The 27,755-nt window shown below is 36.7% G+C and overlaps 2 protein-coding genes across 5 annotated transcripts; both read right to left on the bottom strand.

Moving 5' to 3' along the window:
* Positions 1–819: 819 nt before the first annotated feature.
* LOC129430049 (phospholipase B1, membrane-associated) lies at positions 820–12,754 on the bottom strand. 4 transcript variants are annotated; one of them, XM_073856053.1, is made up of 16 exons: positions 12,280–12,748; positions 12,000–12,064; positions 11,799–11,889; positions 9,051–9,109; positions 8,754–8,821; positions 7,909–7,952; positions 7,457–7,577; positions 7,244–7,295; positions 6,991–7,071; positions 5,633–5,698; positions 5,296–5,387; positions 4,992–5,073; positions 4,709–4,810; positions 2,073–2,110; positions 1,830–1,901; positions 820–1,707 (listed from the first exon to the last, which is right to left on the bottom strand). In XM_073856053.1, exons 1-16 carry the CDS (start codon positions 12,335–12,337, stop codon positions 1,668–1,670), a joined length of 1,131 nt encoding a protein of 376 aa, XP_073712154.1. In that variant the 5' UTR covers positions 12,338–12,748; the 3' UTR covers positions 820–1,667. The 4 variants fall into 4 exon arrangements, 2 of the variants coding, with proteins under 2 accessions (XP_073712154.1, XP_055043026.1); XM_055187051.2 differs by having other exon boundaries at positions 2,073–2,168; positions 12,280–12,743; XR_012358650.1 differs by having other exon boundaries at positions 1,631–1,707; positions 2,003–2,168; positions 12,280–12,753.
* A 1,790-nt stretch (positions 12,755–14,544) lies between these two features.
* sel1l (SEL1L adaptor subunit of SYVN1 ubiquitin ligase) lies at positions 14,545–26,914 on the bottom strand. Its single transcript, XM_073856052.1, has 21 exons — positions 26,336–26,914; positions 26,083–26,126; positions 25,227–25,398; positions 24,737–24,904; positions 24,311–24,416; positions 22,222–22,384; positions 21,931–21,984; positions 21,778–21,837; positions 21,359–21,440; positions 20,614–20,768; positions 20,466–20,522; positions 20,304–20,372; positions 19,717–19,794; positions 19,574–19,636; positions 19,380–19,467; positions 17,916–18,064; positions 17,666–17,842; positions 16,369–16,444; positions 16,080–16,252; positions 15,858–15,986; positions 14,545–15,768 (listed from the first exon to the last, which is right to left on the bottom strand). Exons 1-21 carry the CDS (start codon positions 26,403–26,405, stop codon positions 15,562–15,564), a joined length of 2,340 nt encoding a protein of 779 aa, XP_073712153.1. The 5' UTR covers positions 26,406–26,914; the 3' UTR covers positions 14,545–15,561.
* Between the last annotated feature and the right edge of the window lie 841 nt (positions 26,915–27,755).

Genomic DNA, 27,755 nt, shown 5'->3' with positions numbered 1-27,755 from the left:
ATCAGTTTAAAATTTAAAAAGTATTGACTGATATGCTCACACAAAAATCGCTGCAAAGATGTTTTCCAACAGGTGTTTTAGCATTCGTTGTAAACTTGTGGACCTATTTTTCCAAACGCCTCACACCCGTATATTCTTCAGCTGAGAGCTTAAATAATAGACACTTCAGCCCAGTTGGTGACGATAATCCACCTTTGCCAATTGCAAGAATACAAAGTTCCCGACGCGGAGTAATACCGTACCTCACAGCACATCTAATACAAGTCAATGGAGTTGGCAAAAACTACGATAAAACACCTGTTGGAAAGCATCTTTTGCAGCGATTTTTGTGTGAGCATATCAGTGAACGCTCCTGACCACTCGGTGAGTTTCACGTCTTTGTAAACTAAAGTTTAATGCATTTTAGAAAGGATTGGTCCAGTGCACCTATACACCCATTGTAGAGGTGGGAGGTGAAACAACAAACACTTGAAAATTTTTGGGGCAGCTACATATGTCGAAATTTCAGTCAAAACCGTTCTATTTCATCATAAACAATCTGAAAACAGGGCTTTAAGTGTAAAATACCAAACTTGTCCTTTAAATATTTTTCATTCAAAAATGGAACTGGCATCAGACTGACATTTGGAGAGGGCGGAGTTAAGAGATGCTCCCACCCAAGCTGTCTAGCTGACGTCATCAGAGAGCGATCGCCACAAGAGGGTAGAAGTACATTTTCATGAATTTGATATGTAAATGTAACGGTTTATTCAAAAAGTCCAAACAGTGACTCAAGCATAAGTAAAAACAAAAAAAGGACAAAATTAAGACAGGAAAAAATCCCATCTGAAAGCTTTATTTGAGAAGAATTAAATCACTTCTCTTGTTGCAGCATCCAAAGCAAAGAACTTGGGCAATAAAACCTTTTCACCAAGCTGTCACAAGCAAAACAATCACCCAACATTCAATTCCAGTATCCACAGAGGTTTAACAAGCTTACAGTTTAACCTCTGGCAATTTTTGTCCAAACCAGCTTGAATTAGCTTACACTATTACCTTACATCCTTAAATTGATTACAGCACCATTACACAGAGCTAAATGTGGCTGCACATCTGCTGTTGTGCTATTTTGGTTAAGTATATCAGAAAAGGTTATCAGGTTAGCACACTTTTCCATTCTGAGGGGTTCATTTTGCTGTCCATTGAACAGATAGAGCAATTTAAAGTGGTAGCCTAATTTTGTTTTTGTTGTTTACTCATTTTCCAGATTTACAGACTACCCTGAAGTCTCTAAATAGAACCACATTTGTTTAAAATCCAAGCAGTCTTCAAAAAAATGATTTCACTCTAAAAATGCAAAATTGTTTTCAACCCATGGCTGGGCGAACGTTGGACAAAACACACACCCAATGCTGGGTCAAGTCAACACATGGTTGGGTAACAGCAACACAGCATTAGGTAATTTTTGTTCTATCCAATATCCACCCAGACATGAGCCAAAAACAACCCAGCACCTTGTTAAGTGATCCAGGCCAAGTAGAACATGGAGTTGGGCAGACATCATGTACCATAATACTCCATATGGACATCCTACAAAGAGACCAGATTTACAGCCAACCAGAGTTGAAAGAAAGCCAAGACAAGCATGAGACGGAGAGCTGCTGGTCTGTTGACAGATGACCGTGGTATCACAGTCTTTGCAGGTCTGGTGTAAATGTAAGGATGACCCTGTGTTTTGTTAGTTTGTGCACGAGAAAACAGAGAAGGGTTTTAGTAAGTGAATCCAACACTTAATAGTGACATTTTAGGATGAATGGCATAATAAAATAATAACAGTAATTATTTCTTACCACAGGGGGGCAACTGAGCTCAATAGGGTTTGAAAAGCTCTCCACCATGAACTTCTCCCCCTCAGGTTGAAACTTCCCACACAAATAAGAGATGAGAAAAAACTTTAGATATTGACTACATATCTGTATAATAATCCAATTTAAAGCATTGAAAACAGTTTCAGTAGCACTACCTGTATGATTATGGCAGAAGTGGTCAGATTTTTTAATTTGTGGAGATTTAAAGAACTCAACATTGTTTACCATGTTGTTCCAGAGTCCCTTGGCCAGCTCCTCGTGTCCTTTTATGGTAAAGTGGAAGCAGTCAGGGGTAAAGAAGCTCATGTCAATCTTCCCATTCTGACCAATGAAAATTATATGGTCACTTAAAATCCCAATATGGAGCTAGCGGTACAGTTTCTGTAATATGTGACCCTGCCTGCGAAAACCCAGATAAAGTCTGATAATGTTTTTTGTGATTTACACAAAATCATAATACATATATAAAGAACATCCTGTGAAAATACAGTTGTGTTAAAAAAATAGCAGTGCAACAACATTACCCTGATAAACCCCTGTTATTGGTAGTAGTAATATTTCTGCATTGCTAATTATTTACTTACAGATGTAGTAGTGTAACAGAAAAACAACAGATGCGTTGGTAATGATATCCACGCTACTTGTTCTGAATAATTGACTCATGCATTAAAAGGGTCGTAATGAAAATAATAGCAGTGTGAAGTTTAATTAGAAAATGAGTTCATTCTGTGAAAGAAGCTCATTCTTGTCATTTATTAAGAAAGAGGGGAAGCAAATATTTCACCCTATTGTTATAAAATATATCTGCTTCTGAATTTCTAAGTAAAATGAGTCGTTTCAAATACTGCTTGGAGGAACAATCAATGTAATTTGATTAAAAAGTTGATTTGAGAGGGGAAAAGGTATAAAGAAACGCAGCAAAGTTTATGATGCTCAGCTAAAATGATCTCAAATGCTTTAATAGCAACAAAACCCAAAACACGTAAATTACTGTAAAAACAGATTGATGAATAGTCAGACTCAAGATGGCAAAGATTCAGCCTTTCATCACCTCTAGAAAGATCAAAGATGGTCTAAGATGATCTGTAAGTACTGTGACAGTCAGAAGACATCTGATTGAAGCTGTTTGCAAGAAGCCCCCATAAAGCACCATTGTTAAAAAAGGCACCAACACATCAACTGGCCCAAGAAAAATGGCGTAACATTTTGTGGCCTGTTGAAAGTAAAAATTGTTCTTTTTGGGTCTAGTGACCCGGGTATACTGAATTCAAGCCACATTACACTGTGAAGACAGGTAACCATGCATGGTGGTGCAAAAAATATGGTATGGGGGTGTTTTTCATACTACGATGTTGGGCCAATTTATCGTATGCAAGGGAATATGGATCAGTTTGAATACATCAAAATTGAAGAGATTATGTTGCCCTTTGCAGAAGAGGAAATGCCCCTAAAATGGGTGTTTCAACAAGACAACAACCCCAAACACACAAGCAAGAGGGCAAAATCTTGGTTCCAGACCAAAAGGATTGAGGTTATGGAGTGGCCAGCTCAAGCCACTGATCTCTACCCCATTAAAAACTTGTGGGGTGACATTAAAATTGACAGGAACTGTGGATCCTGGGCTGAAATACATGTTTCTAAACATGATCAAGTATTTTTTGTCTTGTTTAAAGTACAAATATCTATACATTTTTAAATCAAGATGCATTTTCCTGATGAGCAAAATAGACAAAAAATAAGTGAATTAGTTTGAAAAACTTTTTTCTTAAACACTTTCTTTAAAAATTCAAGAAAAATTTGCTTACCCCATTGGCAGATTTTTTTTTTGTTTTATGCACAAATTTACTTAAATCTTATAGGGGTGGTTTCCCGGATAAAGATTAGCTTAAACCAGGACTAGGCCTTAGATAAATTAGGAAATTTAACTAGTTTTAACAAACATGCCTTACTTACACTGCAAAAATTTATTTTCAAGAAAAAAAATCTTAAAAAATTAGAAAATTCTTAAATTAAGATGCTTTTTCTTGATGAGCAAAACGACCCAGGAAAAAAGTCTAGTTTTTAGACCAAAATATCAAATTTAAGTGATTTTGTGCATAAAACAAGCAAAAAAAATCTGCCAATGGGTAAGCAAAAAATCTTGAACATTTTTCTTAAACACTAAATTCAAGAAAAATTAGCTTACCCCATTGGCAGATTTTTTTGCTTGTTTTATGCAAAAATCACTTAAATTTGATATTTTTGGTCTAAAGACTTATTTTCTTGGGTCGTTTTGCTTATCAAGAAAATACATCTTAATTTAAGAATTTTTAGATATTTTTACTAAAAACAAGACAAAAATACTAAGTAAGAAAGTCATTTTTGCTGTGTATGTGTCAAAAGTTGGTTGCATCGATTTGACACAGTTATCAACAACAATGGTTATGCAACTAAATATTAGCAATTTAATAGTTTAAGCGAAGTTAAATCTTAAGAAACATCTATAGTTTAAGTGTCTAAAGAGAAAAGGTTGACACTGCTATTTTCTAACAGCTTAATATTCGTTTTCTTTGCTTCCCTTTAAAAGAACAAGACAGACTTGTACATTTTGCTAATGCTTTGATGTGGCATTGAATGTGTAATATTTTTAAAACATTTGAAATAATGAAATAAAATCTATTTCTAACATTTCTGCACTTTTTCACTTTTATTAATATACTGCTATTTTTTAACACAACTGTATAACCTTGATATATTTAATATTGACTTAGGCCATGTCAAACACTAAAATTAAAGTTAAATCAAATGATTGAAATCAAACAGATTATGAGACTTTAGCCTGGATTTCACAGACAGGCTATATTTGTTAATAGCCTTCTTACGGGGAGTCTTGGTGGATTTGCGTGTTTGAGGAACGGCTGCAAAACTACAGCAAAGTCATCCTTAAAGAAACGGCCACTGTACAATAACTTCTCCAATGCATTCTGAGACAACCGAAAAAGAGATTTAGAAGCACATTTGCAGGATAAAGCAAGCACACTTGGACATCGAAGAGGTTTTATTTGCAGTTTTTACTACAGCAACACTTTTAAAAAAACCCAGCATAGGTTACCTGTATATAAATCCACGTTTTCTGTATATAAATAATTGTCAACACAAACATACCTGGAATTCCAGGTTGACTCCGATCAGTTCCTTCAGATCAGCGGATCCAGCAGCAGGCTTTACCAGACAGGAGCAAAATGACCTGGAGATATCAAAGCATTGAATAAGAGTGAAATGAACCTTTAACACTAAATAGAAAAATGTAAATGATTATTTGTATTAAAATTCTGACAGGAAGAAAGTTATTACACATAATCATAAGTGATACTCTACACTAACATTTAATTATTAAAGAGTCTACAATGATTTATATTCATGAATTTCAGTTGTAGTTGTGTTATAAGCTCAATTTTATATCCTAAACCTTTGAAGCAGACATCCTGGGGTGGGCTTTTGTACTTCCCTCAGGGTCTCCATGGGCAGTATCTGAACCACATTCACTATCATTCGAGGAACCTGCACACAGAGAAAATGCCATCTAAATTCAATCAATGTAAAAACTCCCACAGTAACACATACATATAGAGTGAAATCTTATCATAATCAACTCACAGTATATTTTCATAGTTTTTGAAAAAAACATAATAATAAAACAATTAAAATTAATAATTTTAAAACAATCAAAATTAAGATTTTTTTGTGACCAAGAAAAAGGTAACAGTAATACATTACAGTACAGTACAGTACTACTAAAGATCCACCTCATTCCTCAGCATCTCCAAGGACACGGTCATGTAATGGACAAAGTTCTCCACTGAAAAAAGGGACTGTGGGTAAAAATAGAGGACATACATTTAGTTCTCTTAAAAATAACATCTCATAAATACAAAACAAAAGTCATTCATTGCCACTTATTGTAAACCCATTTTAAAGAACGCTATTGATAAAAATGAAACATCCTTAAAGGAATAGTCTACTCATTTTCAATATTAAAATATGTTATTACCTTAACTAAGAATTGTTGATACATCCCTCTATCATCTGTGTGCGTGCACGTAAGCGCTGGAGCGCGCTGCGACGCTTCGATAGCATTTAGCTTAGCCCCATTCATTCAATGGTACCATTTAGAGATAAAGTTAGAAGTGACCAAACACATCAACGTTTTTCCTATTTAAGACGAGTAGTTATACGAGCAAGTTTGGTGGTACAAAATAAAACGTAGCGCTTTCCTAAGCGGATTTAAAAGAGGAACTATATTTTATGGCGTAATAGCACTTTTGGGAGTACTTCGACTCTGCGCAGTAACACCCTCCCTCTCCCATTATGAGAGTGAGAAGGGGAGTGGACCTCCCAAAAGTGCTATTACGCCATAAAATATAGTTCCTCTTTTAAATCCGCTTAGAAACGCGTTACGTTTTATTTTGTTATTAATTCTTAGTTAAGGTAATAACATATTTTAATATTAAAAAAGAGTAGACTATTCCTTTAAGACACTGATGATCATCTCTGCAAGCATCTGTATTTACAATGAATTTAACATTTGTACCTCCATATATCACAGTTTGATATTTAAAGGGGACATATCATGAAAATCCAACTTTTCTATAATTGAATGCCCAGTGCATCTAATAACCTAGAAAATGGTAAACCATTCTCTGCAAGCAGTTGAAAAATTAGGTTTATTTAAAATTAAAAATGTGGCTCCCCTTGTGATGTCATTATAATACCACCCTTTAATCAGCGCTATCCAACCACGGCACTGCCATTTAGTGCAGAGAGAAATCAAGAGAGAGAGAGAAAATAATTGACAGCACAATTGAGTTTCAATTTCAACAAACCACCATTATTGTGATCAGTGTTTGCATTTCATCATCTCATTTGCATTTTAAAGAACACCCAAAACAGCCAATTTTTGCAAGCACCTACAAATTGGCATTTTTAACATGTTATAATGAATTATCTGTGGGGTATTTTGAGCTAAAACTTTACATATGTACTCTGGGGACACCAAAGATTTTTTTTACATCTTAAAAAGTCTTGTGAAAAGCCTCCTTTAAAACAAAATTTGTATCTTCCTTCTAAAATAGATTCATTCAGAAAATAGCTTTGTAAGCAATACCTTGTCTTTGCAGTAATCACAAATGTCATTCATCCCAATAAGAACGGTCAAGAGTTTCCAGTCCTCATCAAAGTTTATATCCTGTAGAAAAAGATGGGAGATAATTAATGTTAATATAATTACACAAAACCTGAACTGAATGAATAAATCTGAGTCAAAAGGTATATGACAGAAACACACAGTAAAAACTAGAAGAATTACTGTACAGCTTTAGGTTGTCATTAGAAAAAACTGTAAGTCAGGAGCTCCTTACCTCGTACGTTTTCAGTGTGTCAATCAAATGTCTGACTTGTTCAGGAAGATTACTAGAAAAAGATGCAAAATTCAAATTGTTATCTGATTATACATCACATTAGTAATTGAATGTAAAGTTTAAAATATGCATGTGTTCAGCGATATGTGCATGTGTTTGTTTTGTCCTTAACAACAATTTATGAAGTATGACAAGTGATGTACTGGCATTTACAAGGTGTTATGTCCGGTTACAGCCAGATTAAATCCTGTCTCACACAGAGGCGCTGGAGTTCCATGAACAGTCTGGGTTGGGGCGGGTCCAATTAAAGTAGGATTGAATAGTCTAATAATATCTATCACAGAAAAGGTAAGATGTTTAAAAAAATTGTGCACATGGATTAATTTAATGATTTATTCTGGTTTATACTAATTCACTGATGTAATTTTCACTGGTTTTGGCCAAACTACACTCTAAATAAATGCTGGTTTATTTTCATAAAGGGATGAACCAAAACCCGTTGGGTTGTAATTTAACCTGTGCTTGGGTTGTTGTAACCCATTGTTGGGTCAAATAGAAACATTGTCTGCGTTAATGTAACCCAAGGTCAGGAATTTTCCCTTTTGACAATAACCCAGCATTGAATATTTTTTATGCAGACTCTGATATATGGTAAAAATGCATACTTGCAAGTGTAATGACGTCTTGAAAGGATCCATAGCCACCAATGCTATAAATACGCAAACACAATGAAAGATACACTTTAATAATATTCCGGTATCATTCCACACCAGAATTTGAGCTTGTTCAAATATTAACAAAAGAGCATGAATTAATGTCCTCACATAAAGTCTTTAACATAAGCAAATGAAAGCAAAACTAATGTTATATTACATTCTAAAAATGGTTGGGTTATTTTTGACCCATAATGGGTAAATATTGGACATCAGAACACATCGCTGGGTTAAAACTGACCCAATGCTGGGTTGTTTTAACCCAACTGCTGAGTTATTGCATAACAACAACCCAACACTGGGTAATTTTTAACCCAGCATGTGTTCTGTCCAATATTTACCCAATATGGCATGAATGAAGATCTTTCACGAAGTTGTTTTTTATAAATGGAAAACTAATATGTGGATTGTATGTTCATTGTGGGTATGGACAGCAATTGTTGTCTTTCATTGATGGACTGGTTGAAACATGAGTGACATTATTGGACTGGATATAACTTTAACAGCATTGGCTGGTGTTAATATGGGTGTGCCAATGGGTGTGGGTATATAAGATTGATTACATTGTACCTTGTTGCACACTGAAGAAGGCATGCATGGAAACGCGTTTGTGCAAATGAAGTATTTATGCATAGAGCGGCCTCTCTCCTACTTTATGTATTGTAATTATCTAGGCCAGCACTCTTAAAGTTTAATTATATGCACATTAAGTGAAGCCGGCTCTTATTTTCATTTACTATCAAAAACAACCCAGGCATTTTAAGAGTATAGTATCAGTAATACCAGTAAATGTTTACCTCCATGACACGTGTCGAAATTCAATAGGTATGCCAAGAACTGTGGTCGCATTTGCACCAATGGCTGTCTAAAAGTGATGAAATTATTATTATTACCTTTTATGCTATTTTTAGATGTAACTTTGTTCTATTAGCAACACCATTGATTTGTCTGCAATTTTGTACTTGTTTACCCATTTCACCTCATGAATGATTCATCCTGGTTAAAAGACACTATACAGAATGACTTTAGTTGTAAACTAGCAAATGAATGGTGTTCATTAAATGTGGACTAAAAAGGTAAATGACTGCACTCACCGTTAAAGAGTCCCCAAGAGCAGCAATCACTTTGATATCTGCCGCCTTCACCAGTTCAACTATTACAGAGACACAACAAATCACAAGATCGGGCATTAAAATAGTCTCTAAAGATTCTGTTTAATGGTGATACATATTGCACAACAGGATATAACATTCATTCATTATTCTCAACTATAAAGAAAAAGTACTATATAAATACTATAGCTTGTATAATAAAATAGCACACTGATTTACGATCAGTTATGCTGGGTACACACCAGAAGATTTTTTACATCTTATAAGATTTTAAAAATGTGATGGACCACAAACTTGAGGATAAAAAATCCTAGATTTATCCGTTTTGCTCCTATAGTGTGTGGTGTGCCATTATGTGTTAAAGACAGCACACCACACACAAACAGATTTTTAATTAGAGTCTCGACTGTGAACACAGGAAATCCCACAAAATCTCGCAAGACTTCAAAACAAGCATGGCGGACGATATGCAGGAAGACATTTTAATGATAGTGCTTGGAATAATTTTTACAAGACACGTTGTATAAACATTCGTGCTGTTGCCACAAATCAACAAGCTGATCCTCCATCTCTACTGTCCACATCAACTTCACTTTGGCCGTTTCTCAATCTGAAGGCTGTAGCCTGCTGAGGTCGCATATGCAGGCTGCATACGTCATGAAACCTGGTTTATTCAAGTTAACTGAGCATTACATTCACAAGTCATAAGTATATACGATGAACAACAAATAATAGCCAATTTTATATATTCTGAAATAAGACAGTCTTGATGACGTATATACAGCCTGGAAATGCGACCTACTGATTGAGAAGCGGCCTTTGTGCTGCACCATGACTGCTTCCGTCTTCCCTCATCTCGCTTTCTGATTGGATATGGTTTCATTTCATGTGATAATCTCAATAGCGTGCTCGCGTTTGTCCTCGGGATTCCCCACACACATCAGGATTTCTGATCGTAAATATTCGACATGTTGAATATTTACGATTCGCGATCGGCGCGGCTCCGACGTTCTTCCGAGCAGGTTCGGACACTCTTAACAAACCTCACATGAAGGGACAATCTGATAAGATAATCTGTGAAACCTTCGCGATACTCGGATAGCTAGGATTGTCGGAAGGGGGGAAATCGGCCCAAAATCAGCCCGATTATCTTTTGGTGTGTACCCGGCTTAAGCTGCATTCATTGCAGTCACACTGTATTTTTTTTTAAAGTACGATACTTGGTTGCTTTAAAATTTTGGTTAGGTAATTCTAGGGCTGGGTATCGATTCAGATGTTCCAGATCGATTCGATTTCGATTCACAAGCTATCAAATCGATTCGATTTCGATTCTAGGTCCGATTTTCGATTATGATTCTCGAGTTTTTTGATTGGCTGAGAAATGTTCAGTGGGTATGCATTAATTTCTGATAACCGCACACCTAACTTTTCAAATGTCTTTAATAGAGGCATTAGAGCAATGTGTGTGGTAACCGTGGTATAAGAGGAAAAATTGACTCTGGTAATTTGAATTGTTTGAAAATAATGCACACCCGCGGCATTGCACCTTGGGTGTGCATTATTTTCTTATAATTCAATGGCCCGTCGTCAATTATTCCTTACATAATATATTATAATATAGACTGAATGAATAAATGACATGCTTGCCTCTCGCTCCTTGGTAACATCGCGCAAGGCAAAAAAAGGGTGACCTAGTGGAGAAGACTAGTAATTAGATTAACGTTAAAATCTGAAAAAAATTGATTCGTGGCCTGTGAGAATTGATTTTTAATCAACCACGGGAAAAAACGTTTAATCGAAAAATCGATTTTTTTTTTGACCAGCCCTAGTTAATTCAACTCAAAAATATTAGTTGACAAAATAGATATACTTGCATTGCAAAAAATAACTTTCTTACTTAGTATTTTTGTCTTGTTTTCAGTAGAAATATCTAAAAATTATTTAATCAAGATGTATTTTCTTGAAGAGCAAATAACCTAAGAAAATAAGTCTAGATTTTGGACAAAACACATAAAATTTAAGCGAATTTATGCTTAAACCAAGCTGATTTTTTCTTGTATTAAGTAAATTCTTATTCCATTAGCAGATTTTTTTTAAAGCACAAATTCACTTAAATTTTATATTTTTTGTCTAAAATCAAAGGTCATTTGCTCATCAAGAAAATACATCTTGATTTAAGAATTTTTAGATATTTCTACAGTACTGAAAACAGGACAAAAATACTAAGTAAGAAAGTCATTTTTTTTTAAGTGTGCACTGCAAAAAATGATTTTCAAGAAAAAAAAATTCTTAGTATTTCTGTATTGTTTTCAGTAAAAATTCAAAAAATTCTTAAATTAAGAAGCTTTTTCTTGATGAGCAAGACGACCCAAGAAAATAAAATATCAAATTTAAGTGATTTTCTGCATAAAACAAGCAAAGAAATCTGCCAATGGGGTAAGCAAAAAATCTTGAACATTTTTCTTAAACACCAAATTCAAGAAAATAAAAAAAATAGCTTACCCCATTGGAAGTTTTTTTTGCTTGTTATTTTTACTGAAAACAAGACAAAATACTAAGATTTTTTTTTCTTGAAAATCATTTTTTGCAGTGTGAGTCAACTAATGTTTTTCAGTCAACCAACCAGATAACTTTTTTTTATTTGAACAAACAAATAATTTCTTACAGTGCAGATATAGACAAAGTTGACCCTGGACAGAAGTTCAAAATACTGATCCTAGACCAGCCTACCTGATGTGGGCACAGAAGAAGAAGGGCTCATGTCAGGACATGTGAAAGGTGGGTGTTTGAAACTGATTGGACGAGTCTTCTCAGGAAACTCCTGGAATGTACGTGAAACAACATTATAAAAATCCACATTTTGAGTCACAACCAAAGACATTTTAACATAAACATGACTGCATTATGAAAATCACATCATTGCTGTAATACCTTTCTGAGGGCCTCCTCGCTGTAATGACTAAGTCCTTCTTCATATTCCAACCTCCACTCGTTCCCTTGAGAACAATGTTGGGATCCATAAATACACCAGACTTTAGTTCGACAGAATGAAATAGACAAAAGCACTTCAGGCCTTCAATCCACAGCAGAGGTCTACATAAACCTCCCAAAATGATTCTGGTATCAATCTCCTTTCAGCAGCTCACACATGTATTGTGGGCCATGTGCTATAAACCATGTCTTTCCAGCTCTTGATGCTTCCAGCACTTACCTTTGACAGGGCAGAGGGCTAGCAAACAGGTTGCCAGGGCGATCAAAAGCCACTCCATAGTGGAGCGTTTCCAAGCGGGTTAGCACAGTGGATGTGCACGCAGAGAGAACAAGGCCATTGTGTCGGTGCCCCTTTATTTTCCCCACTCAAAACAGCTGAGTGACGAAGTTCAGGCCCACAGACATAAAGCACGATCCAGGCACACATGCAGATGCCAGGGGCTGGTGACCATTCACAACTTCAGCAAGCTTTAACAGAAACTGTGTAGCACAGGGGCCTGGGAGAAACTGACCTATTCCACCAGGGCAGGTCCAGATCATCACCAAAATACATTTTGGTTTTATGTTGTTCAACCCAGTGTTGGGTCAAAGAGGTACAAACCCAATTCAACCTATGCTGAGTTGTTTTAAAAGCTCGAGTCATACAGAAACATTTTCTGGTGTGATTTAACCCAAGGGAATTGCACGGAATTGAAAATAATACAGTATTTTTTTTTACTTTAAATGGGTAGGCTATCCAAAAATGATAATATGTATTAACCCCCCCAACCTAAAAAAATGCACTTTTAAATGTGTAACTCATAGCAGAAAATGAATCACAAATCCATCATTCTTTGTGTAATTTCCTTTAAACCACAATAGTCACACAAAACAGGCTGTCAGGGATCATCCTATCAATATGATGTCACATTGATAATAACCGCTTACAGACTCCGCCTTATGAGCGTGCATAGTTCAACCTTCTGCCAGAGAGGTACAAAAGTTGCAATTTTCTAGGCAGATATGGCTAGGAACTATACTCTCATTCTGGCGTAATAATCAATGACTTTGCTGCTGTAACACAGACAGCGTCAGGAGGCGTAGTGATATCATGCAGTGCCCGAAAATAGTCCCCTGTTATTGAAAGTAACCAAGAGGACTATTTTCGGGCGCTGCATAATATCATTGCGGCTGCTGCAGCCATGTTACAGCAGCAAAGTACTTGATTATTACGCCAGAATGAGAGTATAGTTCCTAGCCATATCGGCCTAGAAAATCGCAACTTTTTAATTTTCAATCGATCTTAGTACACGATGTAACTACAGAAGAGTCAAGTTTTAAATAGAAAAAATATAGAAACTTTTTGGTTATTTTTAGCATGATGCTAATGGTCTAATCAGATTCAATGGATTGTGCTAAGCTATGCTAAAAGTGCTAGCGCCAGATCCAAAGATCGGCTGAATGGATTCCAAAACGGTAAGAATCAAATGTTTAACTCTAGGGGAGGTGGAAAATTAGCATATTTGCAAAAAAAACTGGAGTGTCCCTTTAAAGAAACTGAGACAAAACAGCGCATTTTTCATTGCAGCCACAAATGGCCATGTTCAACATCGTATAATGAAAGATCTGTGGTGTATTTTGAGCTGAAACTTTACAGACACATTCTGGGGATACCAGACACTATTTTTATATTGTTGAAAACACCAGGTTAGTGGCCCTTTAACTCAGCTGTATGCTCCATTGACTTCAAAATGGGTCAGAAAAAGCTGTAGTCACCCTTAACTTTAACTTTGCTTGGTCATTTTGCTATGTATCTCATTTTGTGTTTCACAGGGAAAGTCATACAGGTTTATATGGCATGCAGGTGAGCAAATTGGTGGTATTGTCCCTTTAAAAACATTTACAGATTTTGCAAACACTTTCATCCAAAAGTAAGAAACAAAAGAGTAATTCATCTTATGGAAGCAACAGTATGAGAAGTGCTATAAAAGTTTATAATAGGAAATCACATACAGCTGTGAACTCAGATTTTTTATTTGCCATTTACAAACATTGCGATTTTGAAAACTGATTGTGATTTTTGAAAGACTCATACTGTGTTATCTTTGCAACATAAGGGGTTCGAAGAACATGGAAGATAAGAATCTGGTTGTTGTCGTTTTTTTGTTTTGTTTTTTACAAAAAACAGATATGTTTTCGGTTGCATCTTCGCATTAAAAACACGCTCTGCTTTTCATCTAATACACACACACACACACACATCCTTTCTTTACAAATTTTTACATCAAACTTTGCAATATTGCTATTTTACCTGAAACGACAGACGTGTTCCATCGTCAAAATACAACGAAGATCAACAATTCTACACATGCTCACAATTAAAGTCATCTGTACTATTTTTCCTCTGAAATAAATCCTAAAATTTGAGATTTTGTACACTGACAGCCACATCCGGAAACAAATGAAAGAGTCTGAGTTGAGCTGCAGACCTCATACAATAATCAAAAACAGTTCAGAGAGCATTTAATGTCTTGAGCTAGTTAAAAGAAAAATGGGTTGTTACAAGTTGAGCATTATAGTAAAACACAGCAACCCTTTCAATAACTAGAAACTTTTTTTCTAATATAAACCTAGATTTGCGAGATTTGGACAACTGCTCCTTATTAGTTTTTTAACAAGTTGAAACTTACTGAACACCAGCCGCAATTGCACTGATTCATTTCTGTAAACACCCACAGAGACACTTTGTAGGAGTTTAAAGGCAGTAGTTGTTTAAGATTTGGCATGATGAATATTTAAGAATACAATAAAAAGCCTTTAAATTTCATTTCAACTAATTTTATCAGTAGTGCTACTTTTGAAAGTAACTGCACTATGGAAATTATCAAGTAATTTTACATGACAGTGGTATTTCAAATCCATGTTTATGTGCTAGTAAAAGTATCCAAATGTTGTCGATACAGACACTAACAAACCCAATACATCTGTTAGTCGCACATAACATGCTTTTTACGGTAGTATGAAGCATTAAGACATTAAATTTAGAGCCCAGCTCACCTCTCGCTTTATGTTTCAAAGAATTTGTACTAGATCCAAACTTAATAATACTAACAAAAGAATCTACATGGGCTGCACAGAACCAACGGGTATTCTCCTTGGCGTTTAGTACAGTGGCAAGCAAAAGCAGAAACAACTACTTCAATTCATCCAGCAACTCTAGTCTTTTCTCCCACACGTAGTGAGCATCGATTTGCACAAATGTCATTTCACCTGGCAAAACCCTGAGGTGCACATTTAGGTTATCGTAAAAGTTCTCGTTTTCCGAAAAGCTTGAAAGCCACGACTGAAAAACTAAAGAGCATTGGACAGGGCGGCAAGGGTCCAAAAAGCTCCTTAAGATTAAAGAGCACAGCTGGGTGAAGGTGTTAGTGGCTGTCCTGGGAGAGGAGAAGCTGGTGAGCCTCGGTCTCCTCCACCTTTAATCTTAGTCCGTGTTATCACCTCCACCCTTATCCTTGCACCCTCACTGTTCCTCAGGCTCTTCGCCAGGCTGCTCGGGCTGGGCTGGAGGTCTAGGGGGTGCCGGTGGGGCTCTGGGTACGGCTTGATGTTGCCTTTGTCGATATGCGATAACTGTGCCCAAGAGCAGAGCAATGACGGTCATGAGGTAGAGATCCCACTCCGGACCCAGCAACTGGTCAAGATCCACCTCAGATAGAAGCTCCTTCAGCTAAAGAGAACACATTTATATTAATGTACTTCTTGATTATCTTTTACAAAATATAGTCGTGACCATTCTCATCAACAGACATTACTTACATTGAGATCATGTATGTACTGTAATGCATAGACGAGGCCCAGCTTGCACAGCGCCAGGAACACAGGCACCTGGGCATCAGGACTGGCCTCGGCAGCCATGTCATAGAAACGTTTAGCTAGATGAATGTCCTATAGACAAACAACAACAACACAATAACGGCACTGTTTTTGGTATGCACGCTTGCGTGTGTATGTAAATGCGTGCAGAAATGGAGCATTCACCTGTTTGATACCAAGCCCCTTCTCGTGCATATAGCCCAGGTTGAACATGGCCTGCGCACTGTGCTGCTGTTCAGAGGCCAGACGATAATGAATGACTGCAGTCTCGTAGTCCACATCAGTGCCGTAGCCATAGAAATGATAGTCGCCTAGCTTGATTCTGGCCACTGTGTAGCCTGTGTGCAAAACAGCTTTTGTTAGGCACACACAGCTAGAGGTATACACAGATGTGTTTGTCTCACTCTAAACTATTCAACGAAAACACTTGCTAGTAAAAAAACAACAGTCTAGCCTTGGGCGGCAGCTCTGGTCCAATGAAGCAAAGCCCGTGGGTATGTTTCATTCTCATTGAAGATCTGTGATCCCTTCTGCAACATGCACACAAACACAAATAGTGAGATTTATGAGATCTGTTTGTGGTGGTTAAAAATATATGCTTTTACAGGGCAGAATGAGAAAATGTTGAAGGAAATTTTTTTCTTAAAGGGATACTCCAGCCAAATATCAAAATGAACCCTCAATTTACTCACCCTTAAGCAATCCGAGATACACATGTCTATAATTTTTCAGACGAGCACATTTGGAGTTATTTAGTAAATGTCCGTGCTCTTCTACTTTTTTTAATGGTAGAAAACAGGGAACAACTTCTGACTTTAAAAAGTGCATTCATCCTTCACAGAGGTTATCCACACAGCTCTAAGGGTTTAATAAAGGTCTTCTGCTGGTAATCGATGCGATTTTGTAAGAATAATATCCATATTTCAAACTTTAAAGGAAAACACCACCGTTTGTTAATATTTTACTATGTTCTTACCTCAACTTAGATGAATTAATAAATATCTGGGTGATTCTCGTGAAATTAGACTTATGAGGTGTCATGAAACATTTTGATAATAAAAAAGTAAATGCAAAGTAAGAGTATCAAAATAAGAAGCATACAGTAACAAACATCTCTTTGTGTACTTTTGTAACTACTCATGTAACAGTCTTTGAATAGGGAAAAAGTGGAGGTGTTTGCTGGCTTCTAGATTTTAAATCCCTGTTTGGATCCTAAGGAGTGGATGGAGATAGGCTAAATGCTGGCACATTCACAATGCGCTGTGCAGGGATGAAGTGCACGCATTGAGAAGAGATAGGCATGTATTAATGTGACTAAGTTGAGGAAAGAACATAGTAAAATATTGAAAAACTGTGGTGTTTTCCTTTAATACAGTACCTGAAGCTAGGTATTACAGTTTAGCAAGTTTAAAATATGGATATTTTTACTTTATAGCAACGATTACCCACAAAAGACCTTCCTTAACCCCTTGGAGCCGTGTTGATTACTTCTGTGATTGATGTATGCACTGTTTTGGGCTTCCAAGTCAAAAGTTGTTCCCTGCTCCCTGTTTTCTCCTATTATAAGCTTGGAAAAGCAAAGACATCCACTAAAATGACTCCAAATGTGCTAGTCTGAAAGATGATGGACAATGTGTATCCAAAATTGCTTGAGGGCGAGTACATCATGGGGTAATTTTGATATTTGGCTGGAGTCGCTTTAACAGCAGTTGATATGGGGGATCTGGTGCCCTCTAGTGGAAGGGGCAGACCATTGACTCACTCTGGTCCAGAATGAAGGCAACATTGCTCTGTGCGACCTCATAGCCCTGTTCGGCCAGCAGAAGATACTGTATCAATGCAGAATCTATGTCGCCTTCCTTAAAGCTTCCATACGCCGCCATGAGTCTCTCAGACCAGCGGCCCCGCTCGCATACGTTTTTGAAGAGCTGCAAAGAAGCATGCATGATCATCTCATATGCTTGAAAAAGGATATAAGTGCATCACAAAATAATGTCTTACCTCCACTGCGGTGTGGCAGGAGCGCATGACCCCAGTGCCTGTGGCATGCATCTGGGCTAAATTATAGAAGGCCAGGATGTGACCCGCTTGAGATGCCAAGTTAAAAAATTTAAGGGCCTGCTTATAATCTCGCTTCACACCGATTCCATCTACAAGAAAGAGGGAAAGAAGAAGTTAAAATGTACTTCTCAAACTCTTTAAACACCCACCAGCAGAAATGACTAAGACTCAGAATTCTCAGTTTTCAATGTTTGTCAAGATCATGTCAAGGCAGAATGCAGGTGGGAGTTTGTCATGGTAACAATTGCCTAGGCAACCAATCCGAAAGCTGTCTGCAGTGATTTTAGACAAAAATAAGATATAGGAAATGGGGTTGAGGAACAGAGAGCTAGAGGGAGTGTTATAGTCTATTAATTTAGTAAAAATGTAAAAAAAACAGCTTAAGTCATTTTTGTGATTTACTAAATAAAATCATCTTACATAAAGAACATTCTGTGAAATTATAACCTTGATATCTTTAATACTGACTGAGTCAAAGATTGAAATCAATGAGTGAAACTAAACTAATATATCTAATCTAATAATTAAAATATGAGGCTTGTGTTGTACGCATTTGTGAGGCTGCTTCAGAGCGCCGAGTGTTGCCATGTCCTTCTCATTTTCATGCTTATATAGCGTTGTGTCGCTTAACCGCTTTTTTGGCTTTGGCTCGTTTTGTGATCATGTATTCTGTGTTATTAAAAGGGCGGGGGGGGGGGGGGGTTAAAGCTATTTCATGCATTTGGACTTATTAATACTTTTTAAAAGTTAAATTCCTCATGCTAAACATAGGCAAAGTTAGACGTATGAAGGAGTACTTCTGTGCTGAATGCACTTCGCTAGGGTTTATACAAGTTTGGGATTTTTTTCGAACATGAAAGATTCATAAGTTACAATCTTACTTCGACGTCATTACGCAATTACGTGAAGTCGTGCTGGCTCGTCACAGGACCGGAGATAGACGAGAAGTTGTGGTTTAAAGTGTATATTTTTCTTGTCAAAAATAACAATCGTTTCGCTGGATGGGACCCTTGTGCCTCGTTTGAGATCGTTTAGAATCCTTTGAAACTCCATTGAAACTGCAATTTTAATTGTGTCCATTAAAGTCCATTAAAATTTGAAAAATCCTGAAATGTTTTCCTCAAAAAACTACTTCTTCTTGACTGAACAAAGAAAGGCATCAACATTTTGGATGACATGGTGGCGAGTAAATGATCTGGATTTTTTTTTTTAAGAAAATTGACTAATCCTTTAAGCATTACAAGGTGAAGTGACAACCAAATGTATATGCAGTGTGTACGATTCATAGTAAAGGAAAAGCTGTACCCTTGTATGCTCAGTAGCTGCATATCCATCCTCGTGCAGAAACAGAACAAAAACAAGAGAGAGAAGAATAAAATAAATCAAATATATTCACAGACTTACTGTAGTACATTGTTCCCAGCTGTAGTTGCCCATCCACCCAGCCCTGCTCTGCAGCTTTCTGAAAATACTTCAGTGCCAGATCATAGTTCTGCAAGAACCAAAAGAACCATTGAGTTTAAACATCTTTCAACCTTGCACCATGGCCTATCTTGATCTTAATGTGCTCAGATAAACGGTTTCTGCAAATAACTTACCACAGGAACACCCCTTCCATACAGGTAAGCCATTCCAAGGCCACTCTGGCCGACTGGGTTACCCTAAGGAATGTAAACAGGAATTTCGCTTTAGGAAGAGAAGGCAAAAACCAGTGCTGAATATTAAGACCAGAAAATCATACCAAGTCTGCAGCCTTTTTGAAATAATGAAGAGCGGTATCGTTGTTTTGAGTCACAAAACTACTGCCTTCAGAGTACATCTGACAAAGGAAAATGAGAGAGAGAGGTTGGGCAGATGGCGATTGAGAGAGTGGGCCAAGTACAGATAAAGCTCACCAATACAAGTGTGAAATTTTTTCACGACACTTGTGCATTTGGTAGATGCTACTTTTCAAAGCGACTTAAAGGAAAACACCACTGTTTTTCAACATTTTACTATGTTACTACCTCAGCTTAGTCAAATGAACACATACCTACCCTCTTCCAATGCGTGCACTTCCAATCCCTGCACAGCGCCCTGTGAATGTGCTAGCATTTAGCCTAGCCCCATTCATTCCTATGGCTCCAAACAGGGATGAATTTAAAAGCCATCAAACACTTCCATGTTTTTCCTATTTAAAGACTGTTACATGAGTAGTTGCAAGAGTAAGTATGGTGGCACAAAATAAAACTTTTGTTTGGAGCCATAGGAATGAATGGGGCTAGGCTAAAAGTTTCAGCTAACATGAATAGGACATGAATGGGACACCACACAAAAATATGACGATACCTTTCCAAGGAAGGCCATTGCATGCGTGTTCCCTGCATTTGCTGCTTGGTTGAAGTATTCATATGCTCGCTGAAAATGAATTACAAAAATATCATGCAGAAGTGCAGAAATCAAAACCATATTAGCATAAAAATATGCATGGGGAAGAAAAAAAAAAATCACCTGATCATTCTGTTCTACACCTCTACCTCCATGCAAATGCAACTGTCCCAGACCCACCTATAAAGAAATGTAAAAAGATCACATTGAAATATGATGGTCATTACAGAAAAGATCAGAAGGTAATGAGGTCACCATGGTTTAAACATACCTGGGCCTGCACATCTCCTTTCTCAGCCAAGAACTGATAATACTGGATTAAATCCTCCTCTAGCATTCCACTACTAGAACCAGGATTTTCCACTTCATCTAACAGATGGATCCGCTGTACTGCACTGCCCCCTGTCAGGGACACGTCGCTGGCCACTATAAACCAACAAAATCAAATAAGCCAACTTAGACTACTTTCACTTTGTGGGCCTTGGTTTTCAGAGATCTACGATTTCATCTGACCTAAAATTTAGCTTTAACATTATGGTTACATTTATGACTATATAGACTATTAAACTTCATATTAAAGCAACTTAAACTAAAGTGTTTTTCATTTCCATAGAAATAACTTTTACATTTAAAAGTTAAATGGCATAGCCACCAACAAGATATAAGGTCACTGGGTCATAATTCAGTTTATCGTGTACATCCTCTACACTAGTAGAGGAAAATACTGAACGCTGGAGTACTGATGACTACACATGTGGTGAGACAGTGGCATTGTAGGCTATTTTAAGTCGCTAATTCTTCAGTGCTCTGGATGGGGTTTGCGACTGCAACAGGCCTTAAAAAAGGCAGACTCTCTGATCAGTGACCGTACTACTGAACTAGACCTGATTGAGACACACTTATAATCTTTTCTAAAAGTCATCAGAAATCCATGTAGCATCCTTTAAACATGTTTCATTTGAACAAATATGAGGATATAATAATCTGACAAAGAATAAAATTATGCCGTATTTTACCGTGATTGGCCACCAGTCTATAGTGAGTGAGAGCAGATTCACAGCTCTGAGGAACCCCAACACCTCCCCAATATCGGTAGCCCTGACAAAGATGTATAAAATGGTATTCATTACACAAGATACAGGAAGAAAAGCATGGTAAACAATTACAGCATGTCTAAAAACAACCTATTTTGTTCCAATGCATTGAGCAAACTGATAGTCAGACTATGGTGCCAGGGTCTGTGATTTAACTCTACCTAATGTAACTGAGCTAAAGTGTCAGTCTACCAGAGTTTATATCAAAGCCTATTTACACATTCAACTGAATAAGCAAAGTAAAATTAAACTTGACATATATGCCAAGCAAGAATTCAACTCTGACACCAGATCCACCCTTTAAAAACATTGAACATGTTTATTCAAAACATTCTTCTTACCAGAATCATGTGCGCTAATAGGTTTCCACCCAAAGCTCCAAAGGTGTAATACACCAATGCCTGAAATTATGTAAAACAGAGTATCTTCTCTAAGCATTCACAAAACTTTCACATTAAAATGAGCATGTTGTGCTTTACAGATAGATGAAATACCTTTGCTTGACTAGAGTTCACACCTAATCCTGCAGCATATAGGAAACCAAGGGCCTAAGTGGACACAGATTAAATTCTTATTATAATGTAAAAAACAAAAGGGTAGTGTGGTAATAAAATTTATTGTAAAGAACGCTTGTAAAAGTATTTTCTTATCAAGCACAAAAACCCAGTAATAAAAGACTAAAACGCAAACACAAGACAGGTGATGTTAACAAAACACTTCCCATGACCCACATGTCAAGTCAAAATTAAAACAGAAAATGACTAATATACAGTAAAGGTCAATACCGTCTGGGCTTTAGGCGAGCCCTCTAGTGCCAGTTTATCAAAGATCTCTTTTGCTTGAGGAACGTTCTGAGGTAAATAGTCTCCAAACAGCATGGCATATGCCACTTTCTCCATTGCCTTGACATGACCTCTATCTGCAATCTTCAGAAGTTTGTCATACAACCTGTAATGCAGAAAATACAATTAGTGATTATAACCTTTGCATTGCCATTAAAAAGTGAAATTACTGGACCAAAACATAACCCGATATAAAAATGCTAATTAACAAAAAAAAACATTAGACACACTTAAAGGGGTGGTTTCCCAGACAGGGATTAGACTAGTCCTAGACTAAAATAAATGTAAGAGCTGTCAAAACTGAAAACAACATGACATTTCTTAAAATACATCAGTGCCCTGTGATTTACATCATAATTCACACAAGTAATGTTTTTAGTAAGGCATGTTTGTTAAAACTTGTTATATTTCATAATTAAACTGAGGCATAGTCCTGGTTTAAAACCACCCTAAAGAGTTTTGCATCTGAACCCTTCATATGTCATCAACGAAAAGCGCAATGCCATATAAACAGGGTTCCCATTCCAATGTCAAATTCCCTGACTTTCACTGACTAAAAGCTGAATTTCCATAACCTCCAGAATGCTGTATGATAATGTATTGTACATCACAAGTTTATAAAAATGTAGCTTAAATGCGTAAAATAAATAAACAGTGCCAATAAACAGCGGTTTAAATTGAAGTTAGCGGAGGCTTGGACCTGGAAACTGTATTCCTTATGGTCAAAAGTTAACAGGTGGATTACATTTTGATAAATAAAAACTAAAATTTAAAGCAACAAACAATAATTCCTGATATTCTATGACTTGGACAAAAATATCCAAAATTCCTTGACATTCATTGTCTGGAAAAGACCTTTTAAAATTCCATGGTATTCCAGAAATTCCATGACCCGTGGGACACTGACAGTCCATTTTTTTGGTGTTCTGTCCAGGTCCTCCACAAACCCACAACAACAACAACGACGAAAACATTCAAAAAGATTTTGTCCCCGCTTTTTGATTCATAGATAATAACAAAATAAGATTTTAATCATATTTTGACCACTAAACTAGGAAATGTACCCACTTTTCATTTTAAAACTCTGGTCACCTTAAAGCGCCCATAACATACGCCTTTTCTGCGTATCTGATGTTAATCTGGTGTACCTATAGAGTAGTATTACATCCTTCATATCTCCGAAGAGTCTTTAGTTTAATCAGATTTATAAAAGAAAGATTAGCTTTACAGAGTCTTTCAGATAACGTACGAAAAAATTTGGAAGGAGGAGTTACTAGCTGTGGAAGGAGTGAGTCCGAGTCAACACTTTATACAACACTGACTGGATAACTTATGATTCACTACATGTCGTTTATATAATATGCACTTACGTGCCTAATTCCAACATAACACAGAAGTCTTACTTACCGCATGCAACTCATGACCCGGCTGGGATGACTTTTCAATGAAATCCAGTCGTAAACAAACACACACGCAAAACTCTGATGCTACCCCAGATAATAAACTATATCCATCGTTTCAATAATGCTGGCTTTCTTCTCCTTACATTCAAAAACACACTTCTTCTTTATTGCCATAGTTGAGTTTGATATAAAACAAAGCGGTCGTGTAAAGTGATGCCTGTAACTTAGCGTCCTCGGTTCTCGCTCTCCCGCTGATTGACGTGTGAGTGTGGTTTTCTGGGGGAAGTGCCTATACAAACAAGCGATACATATTGCTTACCCCTGAAACATTAGCTGGACCCATAATTGAACTTTCCGATACTTGTACGAACCCTAGCGAAGTGCATTCGGCACAGAAATGCTCTGTAACACGTCCAACTGCTTTTTTGACACTTCGCATTTGTTTAGCACGAGGAAACAACTCTTAAACTGCGTTAATAAGTCAGAATGCATGAAATACCATTGAAGCCATTGAATTTTTTCCACCAGATTCACAAACTTTCAAGGATTTCAAGGACCCGTGGGAACACTGCATATCATATAACAGGAGTGTAAAAGCATTAAAAGAAAGAAGCAGAAATGGCACTCACTCCTTCTTCTGGCTTTTTCTGTTGGTGCCGTTTAGCATCTTAATTGTGGCCTGGTACTGTTCTTCAACCTCTTCCATTAACTTCCTCTGCTTAGCCTGCTCCTCCGCTGTAAAACAAAACTCTCACTTATTAGTACAACATCTCTGCAACTGCTAAACTCATGCATGATTGAATAAAGACAGATTGACTGGAGAAAGTCTTTTTAAATCTTGGTTATTTGTGCAGAAGAGCAGCAGATTATACCAGCACACATATTGCTTAGTGCTTATAGTGCTTATAGACATAAATCAAATTAAAACTTCTACCGATGTGTCAAGAACTCTTTCGCTTACAATTCAAATAGTATAGTAATCACATTTCAAGTAAACTGTAGTATCAGGATATGGTACTGATGCAAAGATAAGCACATTGGTTTACGCTACTCACTTTCACAGAAGCCCCATTTCTTATCAGTGTTGTAGTTATAGGTTGTGGCACACCATAGCCTCCCATCTTTTCTGCCTTCTGCAGTGCACTCTGCGTACTCTTTATCTTGGAACAGAAAAGGAAAGACACAGGGCTCCCCAGGTGAAGTTCCACCAATCACCACCGGAACTATACCATATGACAAACACCAATGGGAAGATTACACATTAACCAGAGGAAACTGCACACAGGTGAATGCATGAGTAAACAGGGTTTTTTTACTGCAAGCTGAGGCAGTGTAAAGCTAAGAAAGAGATACTCCACTTAAGAGATCTTACATATAAGGAATAAATAACACAAAAATATCAAAATTTGACTGGGGGTTAATAATAATGTCTGAAAGCAAATAACGGTGACATTCAAAGACTACGAAAACCTCATATTACATCTTACTCAGGAAGCACCTGCAAGCCCTCAAGATACCGAAACTAGCCCACCTAGCTCTACTCACCCTCCTTATGACGCTCCTCTGCTGGAGGGGGCTGACTTGGAAGATCTTCCTGTTCAACCCCTTCGACCTCAATTTCAACACCAGCGTCTGTTGTGCTCCTGTCAGTCTGGGCAACTTTAGAAACATAGACCTGTCCTGCCACAATCCTGGATGCATCATTCTCATCCGTCTTCTGCTTACGACAGACCACAGAAAAAACATTATATATGCATGGTGCTTAATTCTGTTATCAAATGCCTGTTTGTGTGTGTATGCACTAATTTTACTTTAAGAAGCCTCATAATCTAATTATAAGATTAAATCAAAGTAAATTGATTTCATATTGATTTAGATTTTTGATGTGACCTTAGTTCATATTTAAGATATTCACAGAGGGGTGGTTTCCCAGACAGGGATTAGCTCAAGCCAGGACTAGGTCTTAGTTTAATAAGGAAATATAACAAACATGCCTTACTAAAAACATTAGCTTTGTGCATTTTTGAAGCAAAAAAAAGGGCACGGATTTGTTTTAAAATATGTCAGTGCAAGTTGTTGGACAGCTCTTACATTTATTTTAGTCTAGGAGTAGTCTAATCTCGGTCCGGGAAACCACATCAGAATGTTTTATAGATTATGTAAAATGATTTTAAGTAGAAAAACGTAAATCACAAAAAAGCTGAGTTATCAGATGCAGTGTCAAATATTAGCTAATGTCAGTTTTCTGATTAAATAAAAACATAGGCCTAATACATTATACATGTGGCTCAGCTGTTAGTAGATTGCAGGCAATCTGTCAGATACAAGATCAGTACAGTAACATAAAATAGCAGTGCACAAGCATACATTATAAATGCTATAGATATTTATGCTGTATTACCTGAGACTGACCATCTTCTGCGAGACGATCATCATCCTCAACATCTAAAGAAACATGGGCAATTATAATGTCATGATTAGTCTTTAAACACATGATATGTCAATGCATTAGTATTAAACATCTAAGATCTTGAAAATTATTTTAATATTCAAGTAAACATGTGAAATTATTAGTATAGGACTACTTTCCTTATCAAACTACCCAGTATCAAGTAAAACATAAACATAAATCATAAACAATCACTTGGACTCACCAGCTGTCACTTGCAACGTCATAACAAGACCCAGAATAAGGACCAGACAAGCCTTCTTAGCGGGCTTCATGTTGACAGTGTGAAAAATATGACAATCTGACTTAAATTACTAAATCAGCACACCAGCTGTTAAACTATCTAGCCATCGAAGTGAACTGCACCTGACTGCATAAACCACTAGCTCCGACCAGTAAGCCGCGTAACCATAAACTAACACTCAAAACATATTATAACAGAATAATATATCCATAATTTGTTACCCCTAATCAGACAAAAACAACAGAGTCCACTTATATTAACAGCTAGCAGCTCAATACGACTGTTAACTCAGTGTCAGCCTACACAGCTAGCCCAGCTAAACAAACACAAACACACAGTTCTCAGAGCCTAATGCTGTGGCAGGCGCAAACTTCGATACATAACCGAGGTTGAATATCTGGAATATTGTTTACAAAGAAATTAAATGTCTATAAAATGCAAAAACAATAACAGTTTAGCCGTCGTTTACGTTTCTCGTGCTTCTTCATATTCGTGTACACCAAGCGAACCCCTATTTCCTAATCCGTTACAGATTCACCAATAAGGATACGGGAACAATGATGACAGCCAATCGCTGAGCTTAAAAATTCAGTTGACCAATCAGATCCGCACACACAATAGTACACGACAGCTTGCAGGATGTGGGAACGCCTTTAACAGCTGACTGACTGTCCGCAGTACAGTAAACAAAATAGAAGTTTTGAAATAAAATGTGATAAATAGTGCTGGGCAAAGATTAATCGCATACAAAATAAAAGTGATTTTTGGCATAATATATGAGTGTGTGCTGTGTGTAATTATTGTGTATATATAAATACACACAAATTCATGTATGTATTTAAGAAACATTTACATGTGTATATATTTTTTTAATTTGATATATTCTATATTATATATGAATTAAAAAAAGATATATAATTAAAAAAATTCTAAAATGAATATATGTATGTGTGTGTGGTTAAATATACATAATAATCACACACACATATATTTAGCAAAAATCACTTTTATTTTGTATGCGATTAATCGTTGCCCAGCACTAGGATAAATAATATTTTAATATAATTATAATATTCTGGTATAATTAAATATATTTGATAATATAATCATTAAAATAAATAGCAGCAATATTTTATTTAAGATACATTCATAAATTTATTAAATTAAACTGATAGGATGGGTGAATGGATAGGTTTATATCTTTAGGTTTATATTTACGTTCATATTTTTTACTATTTGAAGTAAGTGCAATATTCGTTACTTAAGTGCACCTGGTGACACCTTTGCACCAATACAATTTATATGTCATGCTGTTTATATTTACCTGCTTTGCATGTGCATTTGGTAACTTATGGTGGTAATGTGTGCGCGAATGCTTTGT

This window comes from Misgurnus anguillicaudatus, chromosome 18 (genome assembly GCF_027580225.2).
Source record: "Misgurnus anguillicaudatus chromosome 18, ASM2758022v2, whole genome shotgun sequence".
Classification (NCBI taxonomy): Eukaryota; Metazoa; Chordata; class Actinopteri; order Cypriniformes; family Cobitidae; genus Misgurnus; species Misgurnus anguillicaudatus.
Note: the sequence above shows the minus strand (reverse complement) of the source record. Positions and strands in the feature narration are given on the sequence as shown.

Bases quoted from the DNA above. Each gene is read 5' to 3' on its own strand.
- LOC129430049 (XM_055187051.2), bottom strand. From the start codon at position 12,337: ATGGAGTGGCTTTTGATCGCCCTGGCAACCTGTTTGCTAGCCCTCTGC. The intron at 4,811-4,991 runs GTATGTTTGTGT...CGGTTGTCTCAG, and splicing joins GAGTCAACCTGGAATTCCAG to AATGCATTGGAGAAGTTATT. The intron at 2,169-4,708 runs GTAAGAAGGCTA...TTCATTGGTCAG, and splicing joins CAAATCCACCAAGACTCCCC to AATGGGAAGATTGACATGAG.
- sel1l (XM_073856052.1), bottom strand. From the start codon at position 26,405: ATGAAGCCCGCTAAGAAGGCTTGTCTGGTCCTTATTCTGGGTCTTGTT. The intron at 26,127-26,335 runs GTGAGTCCAAGT...ATGTTTCTTTAG, and splicing joins GACGTTGCAAGTGACAGCTG to ATGTTGAGGATGATGATCGT. The intron at 24,905-25,226 runs GTGAGTAGAGCT...CATATGGTATAG, and splicing joins AGAGGAGCGTCATAAGGAGG to TTCCGGTGGTGATTGGTGGA.